This window comes from Gekko japonicus, unplaced genomic scaffold (assembly GCF_001447785.1).
Source record: "Gekko japonicus isolate JY-2015 unplaced genomic scaffold, Gekko_japonicus_V1.1 scaffold2941, whole genome shotgun sequence".
NCBI classification, from domain to species: Eukaryota; Metazoa; Chordata; class Lepidosauria; order Squamata; family Gekkonidae; genus Gekko; species Gekko japonicus.
In genome coordinates this window covers 162,565-189,707 of record NW_015170365.1, presented here as the reverse complement: position 1 = coordinate 189,707, position 27,143 = coordinate 162,565, and the positions used below count along the sequence as shown (strand labels likewise).

Genomic DNA, 27,143 nt, shown 5'->3' with positions numbered 1-27,143 from the left:
TGCTTTGTTATTTCAGAGCAGACATGGCAACTTCTTTGCCTCTCCCTGGGCTTGTTTTAGTGTTAGAGCAAAACACTCACAGCATTTTGGTCTTGCACCCACTATCCACAAGTCTGCATTCTGTCTCCACACAAATAAAGGAGCCAACTGTATGTTTAGTCTCTAGCCACTCATACCGCAGCCCAGAGAATCGCACAACAAAAGCCTCCCTCCTGCTGAGCCAGTTGCTTGACATTCTGAAGGAGCATTTCAGAACTACTCTAGGGGTGCGTTCAGATGGGGCATTTGCAACGCTATAGGTGCCGGTTGGAATCAGTGTACTTACCGGCGTTCACACGGCGAACATCTGCCTTCCGTCCCTAACCGTTGCAAAGAGCTTTACACTGTTGTATTCTGCCACTAGGTCCCCAAGTGGTGGTATCCTGAGTGCAACAGTTGTAATCGCTTTACCCCCGTCTGATCGCTCTCCAACGTTGTAGAGCCACTTCCGTTCGGAAGCCCGAGGCTTCCGATTTTCGCCCGCTATTTTTTTTTAGGTCGGCGATATGCGCTTGGGCGAAGCTTCGCCTCGGCGTTTGTTTAAAAAAGAAAAGAAAAAGTCCTTAGTTTAACGTTTTGGAGGAGTCCAGGACTTCAGGGAGGCCAGTTTGGTCTTTAAACTTTAAAGGTAAGTCCTTACCTTTAAACTTTAAATGTAAGACGGGGTGTTTTGCGCATGCGTGAAGATCGCCATTCTGTGGATGGCTGCCTATGCGTATGCTCAAACTGAGTTGTTGGGGTTTTTTTAAACGCCGACACCTGCTGCATGTGAACGGGCATACAGCGATGGGCTCCGCAGACAGGAGGTAAGTGTGATCGCGTTTCAGCTGGCATAAACTGCACCGGTTCCAACCTGTACAGTTTATGCCGGCTGAAACGCCCCGTCTGAACGCACCCAGAGAGCGATAAACCCGCTTGCCCGTTCCCAGGACGGGACAAGGATTTTATTGCCCATCTCGCAAAGGCGTATTTTCCTAAGGCTCATCTCTTCCTCTGACTACAGGGGGCGCTGCTGCTGCATTCAGCTATGCTGGGGGAGGGGCGGCGTTGCCAACCTCCAGGTGGTGGCTGGGTATCTCCTGGGATTACAACTGATATCCAGACGATAGAGATGAGGTCCCCTGGAGAAAATGGACACTTGGGGGAGGTGGACTCCCCACTGTACCCCACTGAAGTCCCTCCCCTCTGCAAGCCCCGCCCTCCCCAGACTCCACCCCCCCCAAACCTCCAGGCATTTCCCAACCCAAAGCTGGCAACCCTAGGGAGGGGCAAGACGGGAAGGATCAGGACTCGCTCCGCTTGCTGTCACAACTGACTGCTTATTGCACTTCAAACCATCATTAGCACGCCGCGAGCAATTTGCAAACAATTCACAACGGAGCTCAGGGAGGCGTACAAGCGAGCTTATCCTCCCGACGACCCCATGAGGTCGACTTGGCTGAACAATTAGTGAGTGCTGCCAAGGAACCCAGTGGGGCAGTTACCTGCGTCGGGTTGGGCAATCCCTGGATATTTGGGGGCGAAGCCTAGGGAAGACGGATTTTGGAGAGAAGAGGGACCTCTGTGGGCAATAGTCCCATAGAGCCCACCCTCCAAAACTGCCATTTCTCCAGGGGAACGGACACCTGTAGTCTGGGGATCCATTGTGATCAGTGTTCCCTCTAAGCTGAGTTGGCGTGAGCTAGCTTACAGTTTTTTAGCCTTTGGCTCACACATTTTTGTCCTAGCTCAGGAAGGATGGTTCCAGACAGTGTTCCCTCTAAGCTGAGTTAGTGTGAGCTAGCTCACAGTTTTTCAGCCTCCAGCTCACACATTTTTGTCTCAGCTCAGGAAGGAGGGCTCCAAAGCCAACTGATTTATGCAGTAGCCAAATCGCTCATTCACAACTTTAATGCCAGCAGCTCACAAAGTAGAATTTTTGCTCACAAGACTCCACAGCTTAGAGGGAACATTGGTTCCAGAGCAAACTAATCTATGCAGTCGCCAAACTGCTCGCTCACAACTTTAATGCCAGTAGCTCACAAAGCAGAATTTTTGCTCACAGGACTCCACAGAGGGAACATTGATTGCGATTCCGGGAGATCTCCAGGCACCACCTGGAGGATGGTACCCTAGTGCGGAAGACTCGCACCTGGATCTCTCTGGCCAAAGTCCGCCAATCTGATGCTCGGCGGCCCCACTGCAGTCCCCTTCCTCTCCTCGACGTGCCTCTCTCTTCAGCTCTGTCCAAACCGCTCCTTGAGTTCCAACCAGCAGTTAAGTCTGCCCGAAGAGAGATCTTGGCTCCTCCGAGCACTGGGCTGGACGTTAAATTGGAACAACAATGCGCCTGACCCTCCGCCACCCCCTCCTTCTTTTGCACGTCCCTTTGCACTAAGATCCATCACAGGCTGTTCCTGGCAACTTCTGGGCTGCTCTGGAACAGCGGCCAGCTCGAGCTCTCCCCTCCCCCAACCGCCCCGTGGAAGCCGGTGGAAATTCTCTCTTGGATATCTGTGCACACAAAGCAGTCCCAGAAGTTTCCCCCGAGTGCTTTTCGGGAGGATATCCAAGCAGGAGGATATCCAGGCGCATCAGAGGGGTGGGTAGGCGAAAGTTAAACGAAAACAGCACCCTTGCACTGCTGGGACGAATGTTTGCATATATTCGACACTTGCTGGGAGTTTCTGACCCGAAGCGGTTATTTGCCAAAAATCAGGGCTTTTATTCTAGGGGAAAGCGCCGGAATGGAGTTCCGGAACCTCTTCGACAAAATTCTTTTAAAACTGTTTAAAAGTTTGTGAGTTTATCAGTGTACGGATTGAAAACTTCCGTTCCCTCTTGAGAATTCCGGAACCTCTTAAAAAAAAAACAACAAAAACAACAACAATAATAAAACAACCCCGGGAACACTATTTGTGCCTAGTCACAAGAAGTCCCTGCTTCATTTGCCTTCTCAGAAGTAGGGGAGTCCATAGGAATTGGGGACTTCTTGATGGCAGCTTTGGAGCTGTGTGTCCAAATTGTTGGGGTCCCTCATTCATCTCCCTTTAAAGATCTGCTGGGAAAGTCTGTTTTTGACCTGATATAGACAATCAGGGCCTTTGGTTATTTTTTTTAAAACCCCCCCCCCCCCCCCCGTTGATTAGGTTGTTGCTTGCTTGGTATTTGAAACGGATGTTTTTTATCCTGGGTTTTCATTGTTGTAAACAATCTGGCAAGGAGGGAAAATGGTATGGCACAGCCCGATGTCATCAGGCCTTGGAAGGGAAGCCGGGTTGGTCCTTGGGAGGGAGACCACTCTGCAGAGGAAGACAATGGCAAACCACCTCCGCTTCTCAATCACCTTGAAAGCCCCTTGCTGGGATTGCCAAAGCGTTCCCTCTAAGCTGAGTTAGTGTGAGCTAGCTCACAGTTTTTGAGCCTCCGGCTCGCACATTTCTTTGGTGTAGTGGTTAGGAGCGCGGACTCTAATCTGGCAGAACTGGGTTTGACTCCCCCCTCCTCCACTTGCACCTGGCTGGATGACCTTGGGGCAAGCCATAGTTCTGATGAGAGCTGTTCTTGAAAAAGAGCACTTTCTGTTTCTTCTTCTTCTTCTTCTTCTTCTTCTTCTTCTTCTTCTTCTTCTTCTTCTTCTTCTTCTTCTTCTTCTTCTTCTTCTTCTTCTTCTTCTTCTTCTTCTGTCTTAGCTCAGGAAGGAGGGCTCCAGAACAAACTAATTTATGCAGCAGCCCAATCGCTCGCTCAAAACTTTAATGCCAGGAGCTCACAAAGTAGGATTTTTGCTCACAAGACTCCACTGCTTAGAGGGAGCATCGATTGCCATAACTTGGTTACAGTTTGACTGCACTTTACAGACACACAAACAACTTAGCTCAACTATTTTGTGTGTGTGTGTGTGCATGCTACTTTTAATTAAATTGTGCATCACTTTTTAAAAAGCTGGTTTCTCACCTGCTAGCAAAACAAAGGGAGGCTTAGTGAACAAGTTTGCCAAACCTTTCATTGCCATAATCATTTAAACAAATGAGTGAAAGAATGAATAACCCTAGTGGACATTTTGTAACAGCCAAAGTATTACAGAGAACTTTCCTACGGAAACAGTCAGGGTCACTGAAGAGAGGAATACAGTACATCATTCACAAGACATGGCAAGCTTATATCAGTTCTGTACCCTTTCAGGGTGGCAGCAGCCCAAACCAATGCTCCCTCTAAGCTGTGGAGTCTTGTGAGCAAAGATTCTACTTTGTGCGCTACTGACATTAAAGTTGTGAGCGAGTGATTTGGCGACTGCATAACTTGGTTTGCTCTGGAGCCCTCCTTCCTGAGCTAAGGCAAAAAATGTGTGAGCCAGAGACTAAAAATCTGTGAGCTAGCTCACACTAACTCAGCTTAGAGGGAACACTGGCTCAAACTAGTCCAATCTTATCAGATCTCAGAAGCAGGGTTGGCCCTGGTTAGTACCGGGACGGGGGACCACTAAGGAAAATAGGTGTTGCTATGTAGAGACAGGGAATGACAATGCCTCTGAAAGTCTCTTATACCCCTTCAGGACACCCCTCAAAGAATCCTGGGAATGGTAGTTTCCTTTTGGTAAGAATTCTACCTCAGGTCACGATCACACGCAGAATTAGCCGCGCCATAGGTGCGAATGCTGGGCATATTTTAAGGGTGCGATCACGTACCCGTCAGCAACCCAGTTTGCTCCGCCACAGAAGTGGAGTAAAAAGACACTAGGGAAAGTCCAGTACCAAACAGGTTGCTATGGGCCACGGATGGACTTTCCTCTGTATGATCACTTCAGCATGCTCCCATTGCGTCAGGATGGTCTGATCAGGCCATCCCAACTTCATGCCATTTTTCCCCCCTGTCTCGGTATGCGCCTCATCGCACACTGCATAGGGAGCCCTCACTGTGGAGATGCGAATCATCGATCCCCCGTTGAAGCACACCGGGAACACGCGGCCAAACCCCCCCCCCCGATTCACCCATGGTTGCGTCTGATCATGCAGTGGCGGGCCAAGGACTGTGTGATTGCGCAAATGCGGGTCAAATTCCTACAGGGCAAATAGCCTGCCCCCCCCCCGGTGTTATCTCACGCGTGTGACCGCAACCACAGTTACCTTTCAGGCCAACACACCTGTATATGGAGCCACAAGTCCCTGGCTTCTCACTGGGAGAGGCAGTGGTGGTTGCCCCGGTTTAAGTCTGTAGCACATATGTGCCTGCTTGTGTTTCATTCAGTGGAGATGTGGAGGTCCACGTGTGGGGGTGAGCCCCAAGATGACTTTAAAATGAGCTCCCCCGTCCCATCTTCCCCAGCCAGGAGCTTTTAAGCAGCCAAGTCTCCTCTCGTTCCAGGTTGGAGAAGGAGCTGGAGCTATTTGAAAATGGAGTCTCGGCATCTTCGACCAAAGAGACCTTGTCGGAAGAGGCTAAAGAAGAGAAAGCCGCCCGCTCACCAAAGGTCAGGAGCTTCAGTTGAGGACATTTGGACTCCCACCCCTCCGCCAAAGAGGCCGGCTTATGTTTACTTTATCTATACCCTGTCTTTCTCCACAGTGGGGATCCAGACCAGCCTCCGTCAGGCCCGTAGCCAGATTTTTTTTGTTCCAGGGGCATTTAAACTTTGAAGGAGGCAGTTAACTGAGAGCCAGTTTGGTGTAGTGGTTAAGTGCGCGGACTCTGATCTGGGAGAACCGGGTTTGATTCCCCTCTCCTCCACTTGCACCTGCTGGATGACCTTGGGCAAGCCATAGTTCTGTCAGAGCTGTTCTTGAAACAGAGCCGTTTCTGTCAAAGCTCTCTCAGCCCCACCTACCTCACAGGCAAGGTTAGCTCTAAGCTGAGTTAGTGTGAGCTGCCTCACAGTTCTTTAGCCTCCGGCTCACACATTTTTGTCTTAGCTCAGGAAGGACGGCTCCAGAGCAAACTAATTTATGCAGCAGCCAAATCGTTCGCTCACAACTTTAATGCCAGTAGCTCACAAAGTAGAATTTTTGCTCATAGGACTCCACAGCTTAGAGGGAGCATTGGTCCCAGGGTGTCTGTTGTGGGAGGGGGGAGGGAAAGAAGTTTGTAAGCCACTCAGATTCCTTTGGGTAGTGAAGGGCGGGGTATAAATCCAATCTCTTCTTCTTCTTCTAAATCACAATTAAATTAATCTGAATGCCTGTCTTTAAATGGGGAGGCTCTGAGCCTGTTTCTAGGCCTTCCTTTCAAGGGACAGGGAAGCGAGCACGCCGGTTCCTAGGAAAAAAACAGCTCATAGGGCATTTAAATGTCTTTTGGAGTTCCCTTCCACAGGGCAAGAAAGCTTAGAAGTGCACTCAAGAGTGGCACCTTCAATACATCTCCAACAACCCCCCCCCCCTTTCTGCTAGCCTAGACCTGCTGTAAACCACCTAGGTCATGGTGAGCCTTTGGGAAACATGCAATACAATTTGTGGGGCGGTGCTTATAATAAACGGGGTGGGCCCCCAAATGCCCCGCTGTAGCTACTGGCCCGGCCTCTGTCATTCTCCTTTAGGGTTGCCAAGTCAATTTTTCCTACCGGCAGGGGAGCCTCGCCAGGCTCCGGGAGCCGTCCCTCGACGTGCGCGCGCCTCCAGCACGTCACCGGAAGTGACGCGCGACGTCGATCACGTTGAGGGCGTGGCCCCGATCGTCGGAGGGAAAACCATTGCGCTTCAGGGGGCGGAGTTCCCCCCGGGGCCCGATTCCGCGGGGGCGGGAATCGGGCCTCCGAAGCGGGGGTTTACCTGCCACCCGCCCCCACTTGGCAGCCCTATTCTCCTCTCCTCCATTTTATCCTCACAGCAACCCTGTAAGGTAGGTTAGGCTGAGAGTGTGTGATTGGGCCAAGCTAGCTTCCATGGTGTCAGTAGGGATTCAAACTCAGGTCTCCCAGATCGTAGTCCTTACCACTATACCACATCGGCATACACACTCCTCTCTTTCTCTGTTCCATCCTCACAGCAACCCTGTGAGGTAGGTAGGTTAGGCTGAGAGAGGGTGACTGGCCCAGTGCCTCCTAGGTAGCTTGGAGGCTGAGTGGGAATTTGAACGTGGATCTCCGTGATCCAAGTCCGATGCTCTAGCCACTTCACCACACTGGCTCTCAATTCATGAGTGCCATCCTAAATTTTCACCCGGGTGCCATTTTCAACCCTCATATAATGTACATTTGAGTTTCTAAAAGATGGAGCATCTAAATCCACGTCCCGTAGGTATTACGCATTAGGTATAGGTCCAGTGGGAAATGGCCCGTAATACTAGAACTCGTGAGCACCCAGTGGGCATGATAGTCACTTTATTCAGGGCAGGGGAAAGGAAGTGTTTCTTCTCTGAGGCATGATTAACGTGTGGCGTTCACTGTCACACGGGCGTCGTCATGACGACTGGCTCAAATGGCTTTAAAAGTGGATCGGGAAAGGTCACGGAGAATATAGCTATCAATGGCTATTATCCATCACTACCAAAAGCACCCTTCGTGTTCACCCTCAGTTGCCGGGGAGAAAGGCTTCGGCCTAGGCCTTTGGAGGGATTTGTCTGTGTTGGCCACCGTGGGAAACAGGGTGCTGGATTAGGACACCTTTTATGTTCGCGTGTCCTAATGATGTGGTGGGAACGTGCAGACATTTTCTCTTTTTAAAATCAAAACTTTGGCAGTAGAGGAGGGAAGCCCCCAGTCAATTTGACTTGCGGAAGGTTCAGGAATGGCAAAAGGGAAGCAACTCCCTGTGTCATTTGTTTGTGGGACTCTTCCCCCCAAGGCAGTGCTGATGTGGGTGCCTTTTGAAGAAAAACATTCCCCAGGAGAGATTCTTGGGATGGTTTCAGAAGGCGGCCATCTTGACCTGAGGTAGAAGAGCTTGATTCGAGTCCAGTAGATATCTGACAAAGGGAACTTTGACTCTTGGAAGCTTATACCCCAAAAATCTGGTTAGTATCTAAGGTGGTGCTGGACTCTAGCTATTCTTGGGATAGCCTCTCTCTCTGTCAGTGTCACTGACCTACCTCACAAGACTTCTGTGAGGATAAAAACATGTGTCCTCAAATATGCCACCCTGAATTCCATGGTGGAAGGTCTGGCTGTAAACCTGGTCAACATCAGCCATTTTATAACAGCGGCCAAGGGTTGTGACCGAGGGAAGCCCAAGAGCATGTACAAAGTGCTTCTGTACATGGGTGTAGAAAAGAGCAAGAGTTCAGTAGCATCTTAAAGACTAACAAAATACGTGGCAGGGGAGGAGCTTTCGTGAGTCACTGCTCGCCTCTTCAAGTTCAGAACACTGAGACTTCTTCGGATAAGTGACTTACGAAAGCTTGTCCCCTACCACATATTTTGTTAGACTTTGAAGTGCTACTGGACTCTTGCTCTTTTTTTACTGCTACAGACAGACTAACATAGCTACCCGTCTTGATCTATGTACATGGGTGTGTGTGTTGATTTTCAATAGATGCTTGAAATAATTTCTGCTGGTTCTCCCCTCCCCATTAACATCTCTTCTCTTTCTTTCTGCAGACTCCTCTGGGCTCCGCCAAGCGTAAGTCTAATTGCATCATCTACAATATTTTTTAAAAACACCCCAAATTCTTAGAGCAGAGACATAAGCTGCCTAGGGAGGCAGCAGTACCCTTCGATCCCTTGGAAATCTGTGCTGTTCTGCTAGCTGCAGTACCACCTGTGGCCACCCACAATGGTGGCGGTGGAGAACAAGTGCCCCGTTCCCTTTTCCGGCAAGCCATGGCAGGGGATGCAGAAAACAAGGAACCTGCGGGGGTCCCACTGTGCAAGTCCCTAGCTTGGAACCCTTGGAGGCCCGCACGTTCAGGATGGTACAACTTTCCAAGGGAGGTCCGATCCCACTTTTGGCACCAGTTGACAAGATAAAGCCATGGTGGCCATAGCTTCTGCCATACGGGGCATCCATCCCCAGGACTTCAGCAGCTTCTCACTTATGCTGGCCCTGCACATATGTATATACACACATCCCTACCATTTTCAAGGAATAACTCCAGGCCCGTAGCAACGATGGGGCTTTGGGGGGCTCTGCCACCTTTCTTAAAGGCACAGCCCCACAAGAATTTCTCCTGTAAATGTTTTTCTCAATCATTTAAAAACATTTTTATAAAGGCCTGCGCTCCCTTAAGCAGAGTGGGGGTGCTGTAGTTGACTAATTCCTGCACTGAGCAAGGGGGTTGGAGTAGGTGACCTCTAGGATCCCTTCTAACTCTGTGTCAAGAAACTGGTCTCCTTTACAAGAGTTTTGCTGCCTAAGAGTTAGCTCTCTTGACTATAGAAGTCATCACCCCCACCTGCCGGCCTGTTCTCAGAACTGTTGCTTAGGCTGGCGGAAGTGATTAACTTGCAGCAGCTGAGAACTGTCATCTCAAGTGGCTGACAGCTTGCAATTTAGAGATCTGTCCCGGCAACAGCTTTCTTGTGGCTAAATGGTTTTTCTTTCTGCTCTGAGAACTTCAGCCTCCCCCCCCCCAAAAAAAAAAAATTTGCCCCACAAACCACAAGTTCCTGGCTACGGGCCTGAATGACTCCCATTCTCTCTTTTTCTCTCTCCTCCATGTGGACAAAAAAGCCTCCAACAGTCCCGTAGCGGGTGGCATGATGAAGGCAGGTATGTTGCATCTTGTTCCTCTGCTCTCCTCCCCTCCCCACTGGGCACTTCTTTGAAACCCGTCGCCCCGGGGAGGGGAGAGACGTTGCGCTTTTCACAGCGGCATGCTGCTTGGCCTGCTATTGCCACCACGGGGTGGGGGGGGAAGTACCCTAAAACGATAAGAATGGGGGTGAGGCATGGGGCTGTGAAGTCTGCATTGAACTAACTTTCCGTCTGCGCTCGAGGAATGTTGTGTTTGTTGCTCTCCACTTTGCGTCACTTGCTGCCAGATTACATAAACCTTAAATTGATTTGCGTACATCGATTCCAACCTGCCAGATGTTAGCTTGTGCTGGGACTCTGCCTCAGGCTGTGTTCTCCATGCCTGGGGCGTGAATTTACAGAGTAAGACAAGACAGGAGTTCCCCTGAGAAGATGCAGAGTGCAGTTTCCTCTCCCCCCCCCCGTGGAGTTATACATCGGGGATGAGAACGGAAGGGTATCCAGGCAGAGCAGATTCCCAATATTTCTCTTTCGTCTTTTAAAAAGAAATTAAGCCGTGAACATTGCAGAATTTAATTAGTTTCACATGCATAGATTTTGTAGAAGGATTATTGTCCTGACTTGGATAGCCCAGGTGATTTCCCCAGATCTCAGAAGCTAAGTAGGGTCATCCCTAGTTAGTATATGGATGAGAGATCACCAAGGAAGCCCAGATTTGTGACCAGGGCTTTTTTTGTAGAAAAAGCCCAGGAGGAACTAATTAGCATAATAAGCCACACCCAACAGCAGAAACTCATTAGCATATTAGGCCATACCCCGATAGTACAGCTCATTAGCATATTAGGCCATACCCCCATGTTACCAGAAGTGTGGTCATCCAGCCACACCCACCTTTTGCTTCTTATTCTGTTTACCTTGTTTGTTGTCAAAACCCAGGGTTTTTTTTGTAGCAGGAACTCCTTTGCACACACCCCTAATGTAGCCAATTCCAATGAGTTTCTGCTGTTGGGTGTGGCCTGTTATGCTAATGAACTCCTGCTGGGCGTGGCCAACTCAGGAGCCGGCCGGAACTCTGTTCCTGTGCGTTCCTGCTCAAAAATAGCCCTGGTTGTGACCAGTGCTCCCTTTAAGCTGTGGAGTCTTGTGAGCAAAAATTCTACTTTGTGACCTACTGGCATTAAAGTTGTGAGCGAGCAATTTGGCTCCTGCATCAATTAGCTTGTTCTGGATCCATCCCTTCTGAGCCAAGACAAAAATGTGTGAGCCGGCGGCTAAAGAACTGTGAGCTAGCTCACACTCACTCAGCTTAGAGGGAACACTGGTTGTAACGCAGATGCAGGCAATGGAAAACCACCTCTGAATGTCTCTTGCCTTGGAAAACCCTACGGGGTTGCCTCAAATCGCCTGCGACTTGATGGCAGGAAAAAACCCCACAGGGATTATTGCACCTGTAGAAGCCAATCACCTGTTGGTGGCTGTAAAAACTCAGGAGCTAGTGGAATGGATCCTCCATGTTCAAAAGCAGTCTACCATCAGACACCAGAGAGATGAATGACTTCGAGGGAGATGTCCTCCTGCCCCTTCCTGCCTTGCTTCGTGGGCCTTCAAGGCCAGCCACGGTTTGAAATTGGATTGGATGTCGTTCCTGCATTGTTAATCGTTTGTTTCCTGGAGTATTTTGGAGGGAAAGCTCAGTCCAAAACTCCGGACCCACCTGCCCATAAAACTCTGACTTTTCCCACTCTGGCAAGAGAAATTTCTGAAACTTAAGGACTGTGGTCCGACGTTTAGAGCGGGGAAGGGAGGTTGGAGAGACAGGGATCCCGAATGCATTTCCCCTTCCCCGGGGAGGCCGTTCCGTTTCACATTACCACCAATCAGAACTGTTTTTGCCTTGATGTAGAGCTAAGCTGTAGTCCTCGCAAGGTCAAAGGAAGCATGACCGATGGGAAACGGTCCAGATTACAAATGGAGCTGTCCTTGGGAAACGATGGTTGACTGGCGGCTGTTATCCAGTAACCGCTCCTCGGTTATAAAGCGCAGAGTGACCCCTTTTGCGCCACGCTGAATGGGCGGCTACAGCGGTCGATCACTTTCCATGCTTCAGGGGCAAATTTTATTTATATAATTGCCTTTTGGATCTGTCTCCCTTTGATGCACTGCCCGGCGGGGCAGGTCACGTGCATATCTATTCCACATCTGTTCCGCTACAGTCAACGGGCGTGGGATGGGCGAGAAAGCTTGCAGAGTAAACCAGTACATTTTAACCGGGCCTGAAACAGTTAACCTATTATTCAGTAGATGTATTACCTGACCTTCTCCAGACATACCCTACAGTGCTTTTGTCGGGATCACAACAAGATAGCGCAGGAAGCGTGCTTTCAAACATCCGGGCGCGCCACGGAGTTGCTAAGCTTGATTATGACAATTAAGTGAGCCATTTCTTCCAGCAGACTGAATTGCCCCCCTGCCGGTTGATAATTATTTTTTAAAATGATCGATTACATTGAGGTTTCCCTCCCCTTCACTGAGCGCAGGGTGGCACGCACAGGCTTTCCTGGCATCTCCTGTTTCGGCACAGTCTAGACTGGTCATTTATTTTATTTATTCTACAAAATATATATGCTGCCTTTCTGCCCTTGAATAAGAACGTAGGAACATAAGAGACGCCATGTTGGATCAGGCCAATGGCCCACCCAGTCCAATGCTCTGTGTCACACAGTGGCCAAAACCCAGGTTACATCAGGTGGGGCCAGAACTCCAGAAGCCCTCCCACTGTTGCCCCCCCAAACACCAAGAATACAGAGCATCACTGCCCCAGACATAAGAACATAAGAGAAGCCATGTTGGATCAGGCAAATGGCCCATCCAGTCCAACACTCCCCTGGTAGGTTCCGTGACCATCTGCTCCATAGCACAGCCATTTAGAGTGTCTAGAAACTCAATCTCTTTTTCTCGACTAGAACACATATTGACCCAATCAATGTGTGAGTAGTTAAAATCACCTATTACGACACAGTTTTTTTGTCTAGCTGCTATCTTTAATTCATTCATCATTTTATAATCCTCCTCTATCTTTTGATCTGGTGGGCGATAACAAACTCCCAGTGTTAAGTTTCCTTTTGGCCCCTCTATTTCAACCCATAGAATTTCCAGAAGCGAATCCAATTCTCTTAGCCTCTCAATCCTTCTGGACATTATACCCTCTCTGACATACAGAGCCACCCCACCTCCAACCCTCTGCCCCAGACAGAGTGTTCCCCCTGTACCTGGTGGCTAATAGATGCATATGTTTATCGAATCCCCTCTTGAAGCCGTCTATGCTTATAAGAAATGGCCACCAAGGTGACAACCATATTTAAAATGTCTCCCTGACCTGGATGGCCCAGGCTAGCCCTCTCTCATCAGACCTCGGAAGCTAAGCAGGGTCAGCCCTGGTTAGTTCTTGGATGGGAGACCACCAAGGAAGTCCAGGGCTGCCACGCAGAGGCAGGCAATGGCAAACCACCTCCGAACGTCCCTTCCCTTGAAAACCCCATGAGGTTGCCCTACGTTTGCTGCAACTCGACGGCGCTTTCCACCACATTCAATAAAATGCAGATTAGACCTACCTCTGCCTTCCGAACGTCTTGAGAACCCCGGATGCTCTTCTGACTTCACGGGATGGTCAGTCCTATGTAGGTTCTTCCCACCCACCCCTTTCATAGAATGCGTCCACTGAGAAGGCAGTCTGATAAGACCAACCCGAAGAAAGAGGAGGAGCTTCTTAATGCTTGCCCCCATGACAGTAGAACCTCCATGTTCAGGGGCATTGTGCTGCTGCAGGCCACACCACAGGGGAAGGCCGCGGTTTTCGTGCTTTGCTCACGTCCCGGATGCCTCTGGCTGCCCCCTGTTGTTGGGAACGGGATGGACTTGTATCCGACCCAGAAAAGCCAATACTCAATGTATGTTTTGTAAAAACCACCCAGACGAGAATTGCTACGTTTTGTTATTTCTTGACTTGCAAAAAAATGGGAAAGCGTGTCTTTGAATTTCCACAGAGCAGTGTATCGTCCATGAGCCCAGTGGGGGCAACGGTTAGCCCAAGCTTCCCGAGCTGGCTTTTTCATGGTGGGGGGCGGTGGGGGGGGGACATGGCTTCCCGGAGTTTGCCTAAGTCCGGAGCCCTCGAGATTGCAGTGCAGAATTGTTTTTAATTTCCTTGTGCCTCGCCTGCCTGCTGTCTGCCTGGCCTCCTGCTGCCTCCGAAGAAAGAGCCGTCCCGGCAAAGTCCATGCTTGGCCCTCGTGCACCTTCCTGCCACCGGCTGATGCGACCGTGCCTAACAATGCGTAGGCTTCCTGCCTTCTGCAGCGGCCTTGCTGTTTTCACCGCAGCCGCTTGATCGGATGTTGCAAGCCGCCTGAAGCAAAGCCAGGAGGGACGGACAGCGGAGACGTACGGGATCTTTGCGATCGGCTGTTAGCGGCCGTCACGCTGGTTCAGATCACGCACACTGGGACAAAAGGGAGGGGGGAACTGAACCTAGAAACCTGGGATCCAGAACCTGAAAAGGTTAGTCAAATAGGGCCAACAATAAAAAGCTTTAATATATAGTATATAAAAAGATACATGTATTTTTTTAACAAAGAATTAAAAAATATATAAAGGCCCAATCACACCTCATAAGGACAATTCTACTGAGGCTAAGCAATCATAGGAAGGCACTTTCTGGACCAGAAATTATCACCAGTGAAACACCACTTGGCATGTGACTGCATCTTTGGAGGCCTCATTTGTACTTTCATTCTGTGCCTAGTGGGTTCATTTTGGAACAACTTTCTTCTGGTCATTCTTGTATTTATATTTTATATCTGTATGATTGTAAGGTAAAGGTTCCCTTGCTTGAAAGCCAGTCGAATCCGACTCTAGGGTTATGGTGCTCATCTCCGTTTCAAAGCCGAAGAGCCAGCGCTGTCCGAAGACGTTTCCGTGGTCATGTGGCCGGCATGACTAAACACCAAGGCGCACGGAACGCTGTTACCTTCCCACCGAAGCGGTACCTATTTATCTACTTGCAATTTCTTGCTTTCGAACTGCTATGTTGGCAGGAGCTGGAACTAGAGACGGGAGCTCACTCCGTCATGCGGCAACCCGGGTCTCGAACTGCTGAACTACCGACCTTCCACAGCCTGCAGTTCAGCGTCTTAACCACTTGAGCCACCGCAGCTCCGTATGATTGTATTGTACCATTATATAAGCCAATATGTTCTTCACTGTGTTTGACCTCTGAAGAAGGCCTATGCAGGCCGAAATGCATCAGGTCAGGTCCATTAGCCCTCGTGCGTTAGATTCTGGTATTTTTACATGAGGTGTGATTGGGCCCTTATATATTTTTTAATTCTTTGTAAATAAATACATGTATCTTTTAATATACTATATATTAAGTTTTTATTGTTGGCCCTCTTTTCTATTTGACTAAACTTTTCAGATCGCGCACACTCCTTCTGGCCTGTCAGCCAGCAAGGGTGGGGGCCAGTGCTCCCTCTAAGATGTGAGCAAAAATTCTACTCGGCGAGCTCCTGGCGTTAAAGTTGTGAGGGAGCGATTTGGCTACTGCATGAATTAGTTTGCTCTGGAGCCCTCCTTCCTGAGCGGAGACAAAAAAATCTGTGAGCCGGAGGCTAAAAAACGGTGAGCTAGCTCACATGAACTCAGCTTAGAGGGAACACTGGTGGGGGACTTTTTCTCTGGCCGTCTCCTGCCTCGATCGCTGCAACTTCCTCCTCTCTGGCTTTCCTTCGCTACACCTCAGCCAGCTCTGTCCCGTCCGAAACTCCGCTGCCAAATCATTGCTCAAGCAAGGAGGGACCCTGTTCCCCTTCGTCAAATTCATGTAGGGCTGCCAACCTCCAGGTGGGACTGGGAGTTCTCCCAGGATCTCCGGACTACGGAGATCAGTTCTCCTGGAGAAAATGGGAGGGTGGACTTTATGGCATTACACCCCACTGAGCTCCCTCTCGAAACCTCTAAATCTCCAGGAATTTCCCAGCTTGGGGTTGGCGACCCTCATTGTAAGCGCACCGGGACAGAGAGCTTTCTCTTGTCTTCGGTTATGCGGCTCCAGAGGTAACAGCGATGACGCCATCAGAGGGAGCCAGAGGAGCTGGCAGAGGTGCCGGACCGACCTGTAGGCTCACAAAGGATTCTGGGAAGGAGCAGTCCCTCTTTGCCGCCGCTTACACTGTTTTCTCCTTTGCGCTGTTGACGTCATGGCACCTGCTGCAGGCGCACCCCTCCCCCCGAATCCCGCCGCACCGCATCTCGTACCACCCCCGAATGCTTCACTGCTGAGCCCGGGGGGGTGGGGTAGAGGCGCGAGGGGTTTGGGTGCTCATTCTCCTGTTTGTGTCCCAGCTATGTACTCTGTGGAAATCACTGTGGAAAAGGACAAAGTTACTGGGGAGACCAAGGTCCTGTCCAGCACCACTAGACTCCCCAAGGACCGCTCTATACAGGGGGTCAAAGTGTACGAGGACGAGATGAAAGGTACGCACCCAGGGAGCCCGGGCAGTCCTGGCCTCCCGCAACTGCAGGGGCCAAGGACAGGATCACGCCCAGCCTGGCCTAGGGGGCCAAAACCAACTGCACCTGCCTGCTTCGAGCCCTAGTTGGTGACTGGTTTTTAAAATGGGCCGTATTCTCTTTCAAAAAGGATATTGTCAGGCTGGGAAAGGTGCAGAGAGGGGCAACTGAATGGCCCAGATCTGGAACTTCCTCCCTGTGAGGAAAGGCCAAGGAACGGGGTGGGGGAGTCAGTTTAGAGAGGCAGCGTAGTATAGTGGTCAGAGTATTGAACTAGGATCTGGGTCTGAATCCTCGCTCTACCATGGAAGCTTGGACCAGCCACAGACACTCGGCCTAATTTACACCACAGGGAGAGGAGAACAATGTAAGTCCCTTCGGTTTTCCTCTAAGGAGGGCAACAGGGGTATCTCCCTTATAAATAATAGCCGAATGGTGGTGGCACTTCTCTAGAACATTCCACACGCTCCAAAATCAGTTCGCTCTCTGATCTGTCATTCAGAGGGTCTCCCTATCCACTGGCTGCTTTGCCTGAGTCCTGCCTCCAACATTCTAAACATTTCGCAGTTCCTCTCCCCCCCATAGCCAGTCAGAACACAGAGGTTATTTGCATATGCAGCCTCATTGGCCTTTGCCTCGGAACACAGAGGTCGTTTGCATATGCGACTTGATTGGCTTTTGCCTCTAACATTCTAAACAGTTTTGCTCTTCTGAGGTAAAATGTGTCCAATCTCCAGGTGAGGGCTGGAGATCACTCAGAATTACAACTGCTTTCCAAATGGCAGAGATCAGTTCCCCTGGAGAAAATGGTGGACTCTGTATCCTTATATGCTGCTGAGGTGGCCCCCGTATGACAGCCAATGTGACGTAGCAGTCAGGGCTTCAGAGCACGGGAGAGGCTGCAGGTGTGTGGGGGGTGGAAAGCTGAAGAGTGAGGGGGAAATAAAGGTAGGTTGATAATTGGCTGGGAAGGAGGTAGGGTTGCCAACTCCAGGTGGGAAATTCCTGGAGATGTGAGGGATGGAGCCTGGAGAGGGTGAGGTTTCAGGAGGCGTGGGACCTCGGACAGGTACAAAGCCATAGATTCCACCATCCAAACCACCTATTCCCTTCTGGGGAACCATCGTTGCCAATCTCCAGGTGAGGGCTGGAGATCACTCAAAATTACAACTGTTCTTTAGGTAGCAGAGATCAGTTCCTCTGGAGAAAATGGTGGACTCAGTGTCATTATACCCTGCTGAGGTCGCTACAGCAAATTGACACTGAGTGTCCAAGGCCAGGGCATCCGCCCAGAGACTCTTTCTAGAGGCCGTTGTATTTATTTCCACAACGGACCTTTTTCCTAGTAAATGAATAAAACAGGTTACAGAAGCTGAGCGGAGGAACGACAGAGGTGCGTTATGCCGAGAGCGGCAGAAAATAGAGAACTTTTCCTCCGTTTCCCATAAAACTAGAAGTGAAAGAACAGATGGGCAGTAGGTTTCAGGCTGACAAATGCAAGTCCTTCACACAGCCCGTAATTAAACTTGTGGAACTCACTGCCACAAGATGTAGCAACTCCTGCTAGCTGTGGATTGTCCTTAAAAGAAGAGCGGGCACATTCCAAGAGGATGAGTCCGCCCATGGCCTTCATGTTTAAAGGCAGTCTGCCTCTGGCCCTTGGTCTTCAAGGTGCCGCTGGACTCAGACTTTGTTCTGCTGCTTCAGACCAACACGGCTACCCCGCCTGGATCTGTCTCCCTGGATTCTGTGTACTTATGAAGGGAGCATCCCCATGATTTGCAGGGTGATGTAGTGTTTTGCATGGCTGTGCAGGTCGAGTGCAATCGGGTCCTGCTTGTCCCGTAGGATCATCTAGAGTTGCCAAGTCCTACCTTCATAATAGCGGGGGAGTCAGTTCTTTTCTGGCGCGCGTGAAGCGATGACATCACCCGGAAGTGACGTCGCCAGGCAATGCGCTAGCAATCAGCCTAAAACTCTATGGTACCATAGAGTTTTCAGGCTGATTACTAGAGCGTCGCCCAGCGACGTGCCCAGCATGAAGATGTCACTTCCGGGTGACGGCATCATCGTGTGGGGAACGTCGGCCCGATCTGTCCACTTTGGGGGTGGGGTGCCCCCCGCTGGCCGACTCCGGACCGGTGGGTTGGGGGCTCTTTCGGTGGGAAAACCCCCCCCCCCGGGGGACCTGGCAGCTCTAGGATCATCAGTCTTTCCGAGTCCCACCGTGGCTTCCCCAGTCTCCTGTCTCTTCCTCTGCCGAAAGCCAAACTACGCTTTTAAGTCCCCAAACACACCCTCGAGCAAATAGCAAGAAGGTGTGACTCGTGTTCCAGGCACGTGATCGGGGGACTACTTGGGATTGCCTTTGTGCATTCTCAGGGATTCATCAGTATTACTTAGACCCAGGGTCCCCAACCTTTTTGAGCCTGCGGGCACCTTTGGAGTTCTGACACAGGGTGCCAGGCCCGACCACAAGATGGCTGCTGTAGGAAGAGGAGCCAACCACAGAGTGGCCGCCCCAGGAGAGAAGGCCCAAGTGCAGGGGAGAAGAGAGCCAGTTTGGCGCAGTGGTTAAGAGCACGGATTCTAATCTGGGAGAACCGGGTTTGATTCCCCCACTCCTCCACATGTAGCTGCTGGTGTGACCTTGGGTCAGTCACAAGTTCTCTCAGTGCTGTTCTCTCAAGGGCAGTTCTCGAGAGAGCTCTCTCAGCCCCACCTACCTCACAGGGTGCCTATCGTGGGGAGGGGAGGGGAAAGGAGATTGCAGGCTGCTCTGAGACTCCTTCGGGTAGTGAAGGGCAATGTTCCCTCTAAGCTGCGGAGCCTTGTGAGCAAAAATTCTCCTCTGTGAGCTCCTGGCATTCAAGTTGTGAGCGAGCAATTTGGCTACTGCATAAATTAGTCTGCTCCGGAGCCCTCTTTCCTGAGCTAAGGCAAAAATGTGTGAGCCGGAGGCTAAAAAACTGTGAGCCAGCTCACACTAACTCAGCTTAGAGGGAACACTGGTGAAGGGTGGGGTAGAAATCCAGTCTCTTCTCTGAGAGCCAGTTTGGTGTAGTGGTTAAGAGCACGGACTCCAATCTGGGAGAACTGGGTTTGATTCCCCACTCCTCCACATGCAGCTGCTGGTGTGACCTTGGGTCAGTCACAAGTTCTCTCAGAGCTGTTCTCTCAGGAGCAGTTTCTGTCAGAGCTCTCTCAGCCCCGCCTACCTCACAGGGTGTCTGTTGTGGGGAGGGGAAGGGAAAGGAGATAGTAGGCTGCTCTGAGACTCTGAGTGAAGGGCGGGGTATAAATCGAATCTCCTCTTCTTCTAATTTAATAATAAACCGGGGAAAAGGAGTGGGAGAGAATAAAGCCAGTACTTGGAGGCAACAGCTGCTGAAACAATATTATTTTAACCCGTATTGCCAAAACAGATCTTCAGTGGCAAATCAGAAGCCTTGCTGGGCAAGAGCCCCACTTGGCCCCACCCAAAAACACCTGGTGGGGCACCAAGAAAGTGTTGGTAAGAACCGTGGCACCCACGGACACAACGTCGGGGACCCCAACCTATGCTACTGACAAGAGTCTAAACAGATAAGAAAGGGCCAGTTCTCACCTTCTGCGCTACACCAGAGCCAATGAGGGATTCATGGAGAGGCTTGGAAACTCCTCCTTGGCCCAGGAGGAACACAGTCTGTTGGTATGTCTTTGCTATACACTTTCTCTGTCTCTCCCTTGCAGTGGTCCATGCAGTCCGTGCCGAAGACGGGGCCATTGAGAACGGCATCCACCTCCTCAGCTCCTCTGAAGTAGACGAACTCCTCCACAAGGCCGACGAGGCCTCCGAGAAGGCCGCTGGAGAGGCCTCCAAGAGCAATCCCCCCAGCCAGAAAGCCACGCCCAGGAAGGAGATCACCGGCGTTCAGGCTAAGCCGGTAGAGAGTCCGAAAGGCCCGGAGCCGAGCAAGGATCAGCCGGTCACCATGATCTTCATGGGCTACCAGAACGTCGAAGACGAGAACGAGACCAAAAAAGTACTGGGCCTTGAGGGTACGATCAAGGCCGAGCTCGTGGTGATTGAAGACGCAGAGAACAAGCCGACGGCAGACAGTGCGGGGAAGGACCACGCCCCGCCCAACGGCAGCGCTGTGGAGCCCGTCACGGCCCTCCCGCAGAAGGAAGAGAACCAGGCCGGAGAGAAGCCGGCAGCCAACGACACCGACCCCAAAGAAGCGGATAAGGATCTCGACGTCAAAAAACAGCGCTGCAAATGCTGTTCCGTCATGTAAGGAGCCGGCCCTCACCTCCACGGCCCGCTAGGACTGCCTTTCCTCCCCTCCGCACCCGTCACTCTCACCGGGGATACCTTTACTCCGCCTCCTCAGATACCTTTTAAGTTAGACCGACTCCTTGGCGTTTTGATTTTACTAAACGAGACAAGCGGTTGTATTATTCTTTTTTTCAGGAGGTTTGCCTTTTTTCTATTTTTAAGTGACCGGGAACTTTAATTGTGGCCTCAGTGAAAAGTGTATGGTATACACACTGCCACCACTGGGCTGCCTGTTTTTTCCTTGCCCTTGCGTCCGTTGAACATCTTTATCCACTCTTTCATAAACATAACGGATGCCACACTGTATTTATTAGCTCAAGTAATCCTTTTTCTGCCTCTCTGCAGCAAGATGCGTCAGGAAGCCTTAAACTTCCACATGGTCAGGTTTCGTGGAGGTCCATTTAAAAAAAAAAAAAAGAGTTGTGAATGCTGAATCCGACATTCCCTAATCCCAGTGAACCCATCCTGCGACATTATCTGAAGGCTCGTTTGGAAAGGAAATTAACTGATAATGGAAACCCCTTGGGTGTTGCTTTTTCAAGTGGTCTAGCAGCCTTTGGAATTCAACGGCCTTTAGGATCTCACGAGTTCGTCAAGAACTTTTCTAAGGCATGACTTTTTTACAATTCTGTGAAGTGTCACAATCGCAAAACCTATCCTTGTGCGACCTGACTTTAGATTGGAAAAGACGTCAGTCCGTTCCTTGGGCACTGGAGAAATCCACCAAGCATCCTGATTTTTAAAACTGGCTTCGTTTTGTTCCATCCGCGGTGCCAAGCTCTACTGGCTGTCTTGATTGTCCAAGGATTGTCCAAGATTATCCAAGGAAACTTGATCGTCTGAGGATTGACCAAGGTGGATGTGATGGCTACAAACAGGAGCCGGCCTAATTATGATCCTTCTGCTGTTTGCAGCCTCTCCAGCATGTTCGACGGGGACTCTATGGTCAAGCGGTAGGCCTCAGATAATTCAGTGCGCTGTTCCAACCGCACCTCGTTTACAAAATGTACTCCTTGGATTCCAGTGCAGAAGTGGAAACCACGTGCCAGGAGGAGGATCTGGTCCCAGGGACCAGCGTGTTCGCAGAGGGGCGCAGGCAGGGGCTGTGGGCAGGAACAACAGTTGGGAAACCAAGGCTAGCTTGAGGAGACCAGGGGGGGGAGAAGCTTCAGGCGAGCAGCCCGGAAGCCGGCCGAGATAGTCATGTGGAAGCTCAGTGATGAGAAGCTCAGACTGGGGGGAGGGGTGGGCTTTGCAAGGGCGGCTGGATGTGGCTTGCGACCCCTGCTCTCTTTCTCTAGGGGGATAAGGGAACAGAGAGGTGCTGTGTGATCCACAGGGCTCAGTCTGAGGCCTGCAGGAAATGACACCAGACTCAGTTCCAGAAGGGACGTCTGTGTCTGGTGTCAGCCAAGATGGGCGCTGGCCTTAAAACACTTCCCCTCTTTCTAAGGAGGCGTCTTTGGCAATAACAGACACAACTCTTCTTTGGTTCAGCCCTTCTTGCTTGGTTCCTGCCAGAGAACCCCTTCCAGTGTCCTTCATTTCAAGCATGTTTGGCCAATGCTTGAGGGGTGGGGTTCGTCCGCGGAAGCTCGTAGTCTCCAGGACGACCCATTTCCTTGCTCTCGCTGCCGAGGGTAAGCATGGTTAGCCTGGCTTTCTGTTGTTTTGTTTTTGGGAGGGTAACTCTGATTTCCCTTGGCAAAGCTTGTGAAGCACAAAATATGCAGCGGGGGGATTCCAAGTACATAAAAGCCACGACGAATCCATTTTAAAGCCGCACATTTGATTATGTATCGTGTGAAGGACTTTCCTGTTGTCTGTCCTGGATCTACCAACCATTGACTTCAGGGGCAGACAAAAGGGAGGACTTCTCCTCCCACAGTACAACGCATAATTCACCTGTGGAACTCTCCATCACAGGATGTGAGGATGGCCTCAAGCTGAGATGGTTTTAAAGGGGGACTGGACCAAACTGAAGGGGGGGGGAATCTATCAATGACTATTAGCTGTGAAGGCTACATGGAGCTTCCATGTTTATTGGCGATTTGCTTTGATGCCGGTTGCTGCAGGGAAATAGCAAACATTGTGCTCCTACCTGTAACCCTTTCATGCCAGCATCTGGTTGACCCCTGGTGGAAACGTGCCTCCAAAGCACCATTCCCAGTCATCTGAAGTGAGGGGAGGCTCAAGTTCATTTTTTAAATTTCTATTGAAAGCACCCTTTAAAAGAGATATAGGGCTCTTTCGCATATTACTTTGGGGGTTTTCCTCCATTTCTGCATGTGTTTTACACCCTCTAGTGGTCGATTCGATATTACATCGCTTTATGTCTGGCATATCTCCCTGCAGGTTTTTTAATGTCACACATACAGCGATGTAATATCGAATCAACCACTAGAGGCAGCAAAACAAGTGCAGAAAAGGGGAGGGAAAGCAGTAGGGACACACAAGCAAACAAAATGAGAATACGGAAAAGCCCATATACACATTTTCTGCACCAGACAGCTCCCAAAGCCACAGACAGACATCCTCCTAGCAAATTCTGAGAGCAAATTTCCTCTCTGCCCAGCCAATCAAGGCTCTGGGATGGAACCTGCTTTCTAGGCAAGAAGGATGATTTCAGGGTTCCTCCATGCTCATCAGCTATAGCGAAGGCTGAATCACTTGCTTTGCATGTAGAGGGTCTAAGGTTCAACACCACCACCCCCTTGAAAGGATCTCTGCAGTTGTGAAAAACTTTCTGCCATGTAGTCAAAGGAGAAAATACACAGCTTAATAGACCAGGCATATAAAGCAGTTTAATGGGTGAGGAAGGGGTCCGTAGCTGCATTGCATGCTCTATCTCGTGTTGTGAGCTGTAGCTCATCGGTGGTGCATCTTCTTGGCACGCAGAAGGTTACAGGCTTGATCCCCACTGTCTCCAGTTAAAAAGATCTGGCAGTAGGTGATGTGAAAGGCCTCTGCCTGAGACCCTGGAGAGCCACTAAACACTCCAGAGTAGACAATACTGACCTTGATGGACCGATGTCCTGATTCAGTCCAAGGCAGCTTCATATGTACATATAAAGGCTACCAGCTGGGAAAGGCCTTTCTCGGCCTCAGACCCTGGCAAACTGGGTTACTAGGCTACCAGTGGCCTGACTCAGGATAAGGTAACACCAGTGGAAGTCTCACTGAGCATCTGCACACGATCCAAGGCCCCTCACCCGCTAAAACCGGGTAACTGGGAAAAGACCCACGCCTGAGACCCTGCAGTGGGGCTGCCCGTCAGAGGAGATGAGATAGACCAAGGGTCTAGTTGATGCAGACTGCAACTTGGCACGTCCAGCAGAGAATTCTGACGCCCCCTTACTCTGCCTTGGGATGCAGCAGGGAAGGTGGAGGGGAATCAGTGCCGCATAGACCTTCCCCACTTCAAGGGGAGTCAAGTGGTGGATGCAGGCAGTTTGTTAGCTTAATTTCAAGAGCACCTTCTGGAGCAGGGATCCCCCAGCCTTTCTGACAGAGTAGGCACCTCTGAAATTCTGACACAGTGTGGTGGGCGTGGCCACAAAATGGCTGCCACAGGAGGCGGAGCCAGCCACAATGTGGCTGCCGCCACTTACCTTCAGCCCTACAGTGAAGATCCTTGTGCTATGACGGCAGCAACTTAAAAAAAACCCTGCACCGCCAATCTAATCTCCAATGGCCAATTGAAAACCTGGCTGGGCAAAAGCTCCCCTACCAGCCCCGCCCACTTCCTAAAAACACTCTGGGGGCTCCAGGAAAGGTTTTGGTGGCCGCCACGTTGGGGACCCAATGCTCTTGAGGGATGCGGCTTTTGAGCAGCACTGGTACCAGAGAGAAGAGACTGGAATTATACCCTGCCCTTCACTTGGCGTCTCAGAGCAGCTTACCATCTCCTTTCCCTTCCCCTCCCCACAACAGACACCCTGTGAGGTAGGTGGGGCTGAGAGAGCTCTTTTGAAGACTGCTCTTGAGAGAACAACTCTGAGAGAACTTGTGACTGACCCAAGGTCACACCAGCAGCTGCATGTGGAGGAGGGGGGGGGATCAAACCCGGTTCTCCCAGATCAGAGTCTGCACACTTAACCACTATACCAAACTGGCAACTAAGAAGTTGCAAGTACCCTTGCGTTCCTACACCTCTCCCCTCAAAAAAACAACAACCCTGTTCTCACCCAATGTCCAGTCACATACCAAGCCCCAAAGGTCAGCACTTCTTTTGCACATTTCTGCTTGGGATGACAATCAGTTTTTTTTTCCCTCATGGAGGGTTTTTGGTTATGAGGTTTGGCCTTATTTTCTTCCCCTTCCCGTTTCTTAATGCCGCCCTCTGGGAACCAGCAAGGCAGTCCTGGGGCACAGCCCACCAGTTGCTCCTTCTCAAACCCGCAACTCAGTTCGGAAATCTGCTCCTTTCCCTTGGGATCGGTGGCAGCTGAGCCCAAAGCACGGGGTGAGAAGGCCCCACTTTCCCCATGGGGTACCGGCCGGCTGGCCTACGAAGGACACCGTGGACTGCCAGAAGTGTGGTTTCCCGATGGGGAGAGAAAAGCAGGGCAGTATGAGACTGGGGCTGGAAATGCAGGTTGTATTTTCTGGAGTCGTTTCCCCCATTCCGGCAAAGATCTATTGGGGTCGCCTAGTCCGGCATGCCGGCAGCAGGGGCGTTAAAAAGAGTCAGAGGGCCAGACGCGTCTGACGATGCGGTGGAGTGGGGGGAAAGAGGAGGCAGGAAGGGAACCCGGGCAGGGGAGGCCTTGGGTTAGTGTGTGTTGTGTGTATGTGTGAACTGATGCTTTGTTGGGCCGGGGAGATCAAACCTCTTCAGCCCGGGGGGGCCGCCGAGCCGGAGGGAGAAGCAGAGCGTCTGACCCTTGAGTTCTTCCCGTAAGCTCTCGCCACGTCGACCTGATGATGCTCGGGACCCAGGTGCGGAGCCCACTGAGACCTTTTGCCCAGGCCTCGGGATGCCAGCCTCCAGGTGGGCCCCGGAGACCCACCGGAACCACAGCTCATCTCCAGACCACAGAGATCAGTTCCCCTGGAGAAAAGTGGGTGCTTTGGCGGATGGACTCGATATAGCATCGTACCCCACTGAGGTCCCTGTCCTCCCCGGGCGCCGTTTCCAAATCGCCAGGAGTTTCCAGACCTGGATCTGGCAACCCGAATTCCCCCCACCGGTGGCCAGAGGGGGGGAGACCTGGCAACGCGACGCCAGGCCTGCTGTTTTGCTACTCTCAAGCCCTTCCGGGAGCCGTCTTCGTCCGATCAGTCCACCACCCACCAGGACCACCTGGTCACCGACAACGCTGGAGAGAGGCGGGGAGCACGCATGGGGCGGCGCCCCCAACCCCAGCAAGGGACATGCTAACTTTTAAGCCGGGCCCCCCCTGGGAGCCTTCCTGGCCTTTGACCATCTGCACCAGCAGCGACGCCTCCACCTCGCCCCCTTTCCCGGGACCTGCTCTGGGCCTTCTCTGCTAGGCCCCGAAGCCCCTGAGCAAACAGCCGCCACCCCCACTGGAGACCTCCGAGACCAAGGAGAGGGACGGGCGGCCTGGCGTTGAAGGGAGGGCCCGCCCGCGGCTCACAGGGGCCAGAGAGCCCTGCTTCAGAGACAACCCCCCCCCGCTGACCCGCAGAAGCAAACTGGCCCTGTTCCTCCACCTCTTCCCCCCTGGCCCCCCCACCCGTCTCCGTCTCATCTGGTGTATTCGACATGGTGAAGCCCCCCCCCCTTGTGCTCCCAGCCTTCGGGCGCCGAACTCCTCCTCCGGGCCCTTCCTGCCTCGCTGAAGTGCACTTCCCTCTTCCACCTGAGCTGTTGGAAACTTCACCTCTTTCCCCGCCCCGTTGTTGGTTTGTAATATACCTGAACAGAGCAAATAAAATGTGTGAATAATCTGAAAAGTTGGGCCTCCTCCTGGTTTTTGCCTCCTGCCCGCCACATCTTATCTCACCTCGCCTGCCTTCCCCTTCCTTCTTTCCTTCCTCCCCTCTCCTTTCTCCCTGTGCCTCAGTTTCCCCCCTCTCTCTTCCCTCCCTCCCACTGTTTCTCTTCCTTCCTTCCTTCCTTCCTTCCCCTCATGTCTTAATTCTCCTTCCTTTTTGTGTGCACCTCCCTCCCTCCCCCTGTTCCTTCCTTCCTTTCTCCCTGTACTGTAGTCTTCCTTCCTTCCTTCCTCTCTTTCTTCTCTCCCCCTCCCTCCTCTCCTCTCTCCTTGTGCCTCAGTTTCCCCCCTCCCTCCCACTGTACCTCAGTCTGTCTGTCTGTCTTCCTTCCTTCCTCTCTTTCTCTTCCCTCCTTCCCTTCTCCTCATATCTTAGTTCTCCTTCCTTCCTTTCTGTGTGCCTCCCTCCCTCCCACTGTACCTCAGTCTGCCTGCCTTCCTTCCTTCCTTCCTTCCTTCCTTCCTTCCTTCCTTCCTTCCTTCCTTCCTTCCTCTCTCTCTCTTCCCTCCCTCCCTTCCCCTCATATCTTAGTTCTCCTTCCTTCCTTTCTATGTGCCCTTCCTCCTGCTATACCTCTTCCTTCCTTCCTTCCTTCCTTCCTTCCTTCCTTCCTTCCTTCCTTCCTTCCTCCTTTCCTTTTCTTGCTT

At 51.3% G+C, this 27,143-nt stretch overlaps 1 protein-coding gene across 1 annotated transcript; it reads left to right on the top strand.

Moving 5' to 3' along the window:
* The first annotated feature begins 4,597 nt into the window (after positions 1 to 4,597).
* PALM (paralemmin) lies at positions 4,598 to 23,447 on the top strand. The gene is made up of 6 exons (XM_015418230.1): positions 4,598 to 4,614; positions 5,383 to 5,488; positions 8,549 to 8,570; positions 9,621 to 9,659; positions 16,044 to 16,175; positions 19,944 to 23,447. The coding sequence occupies exons 1-6, from the start codon at positions 4,598 to 4,600 to the stop codon at positions 20,489 to 20,491; spliced, it is 864 nt and encodes a 287-aa protein (XP_015273716.1). The 3' UTR covers positions 20,492 to 23,447.
* The last annotated feature ends 3,696 nt before the right edge of the window (positions 23,448 to 27,143 follow it).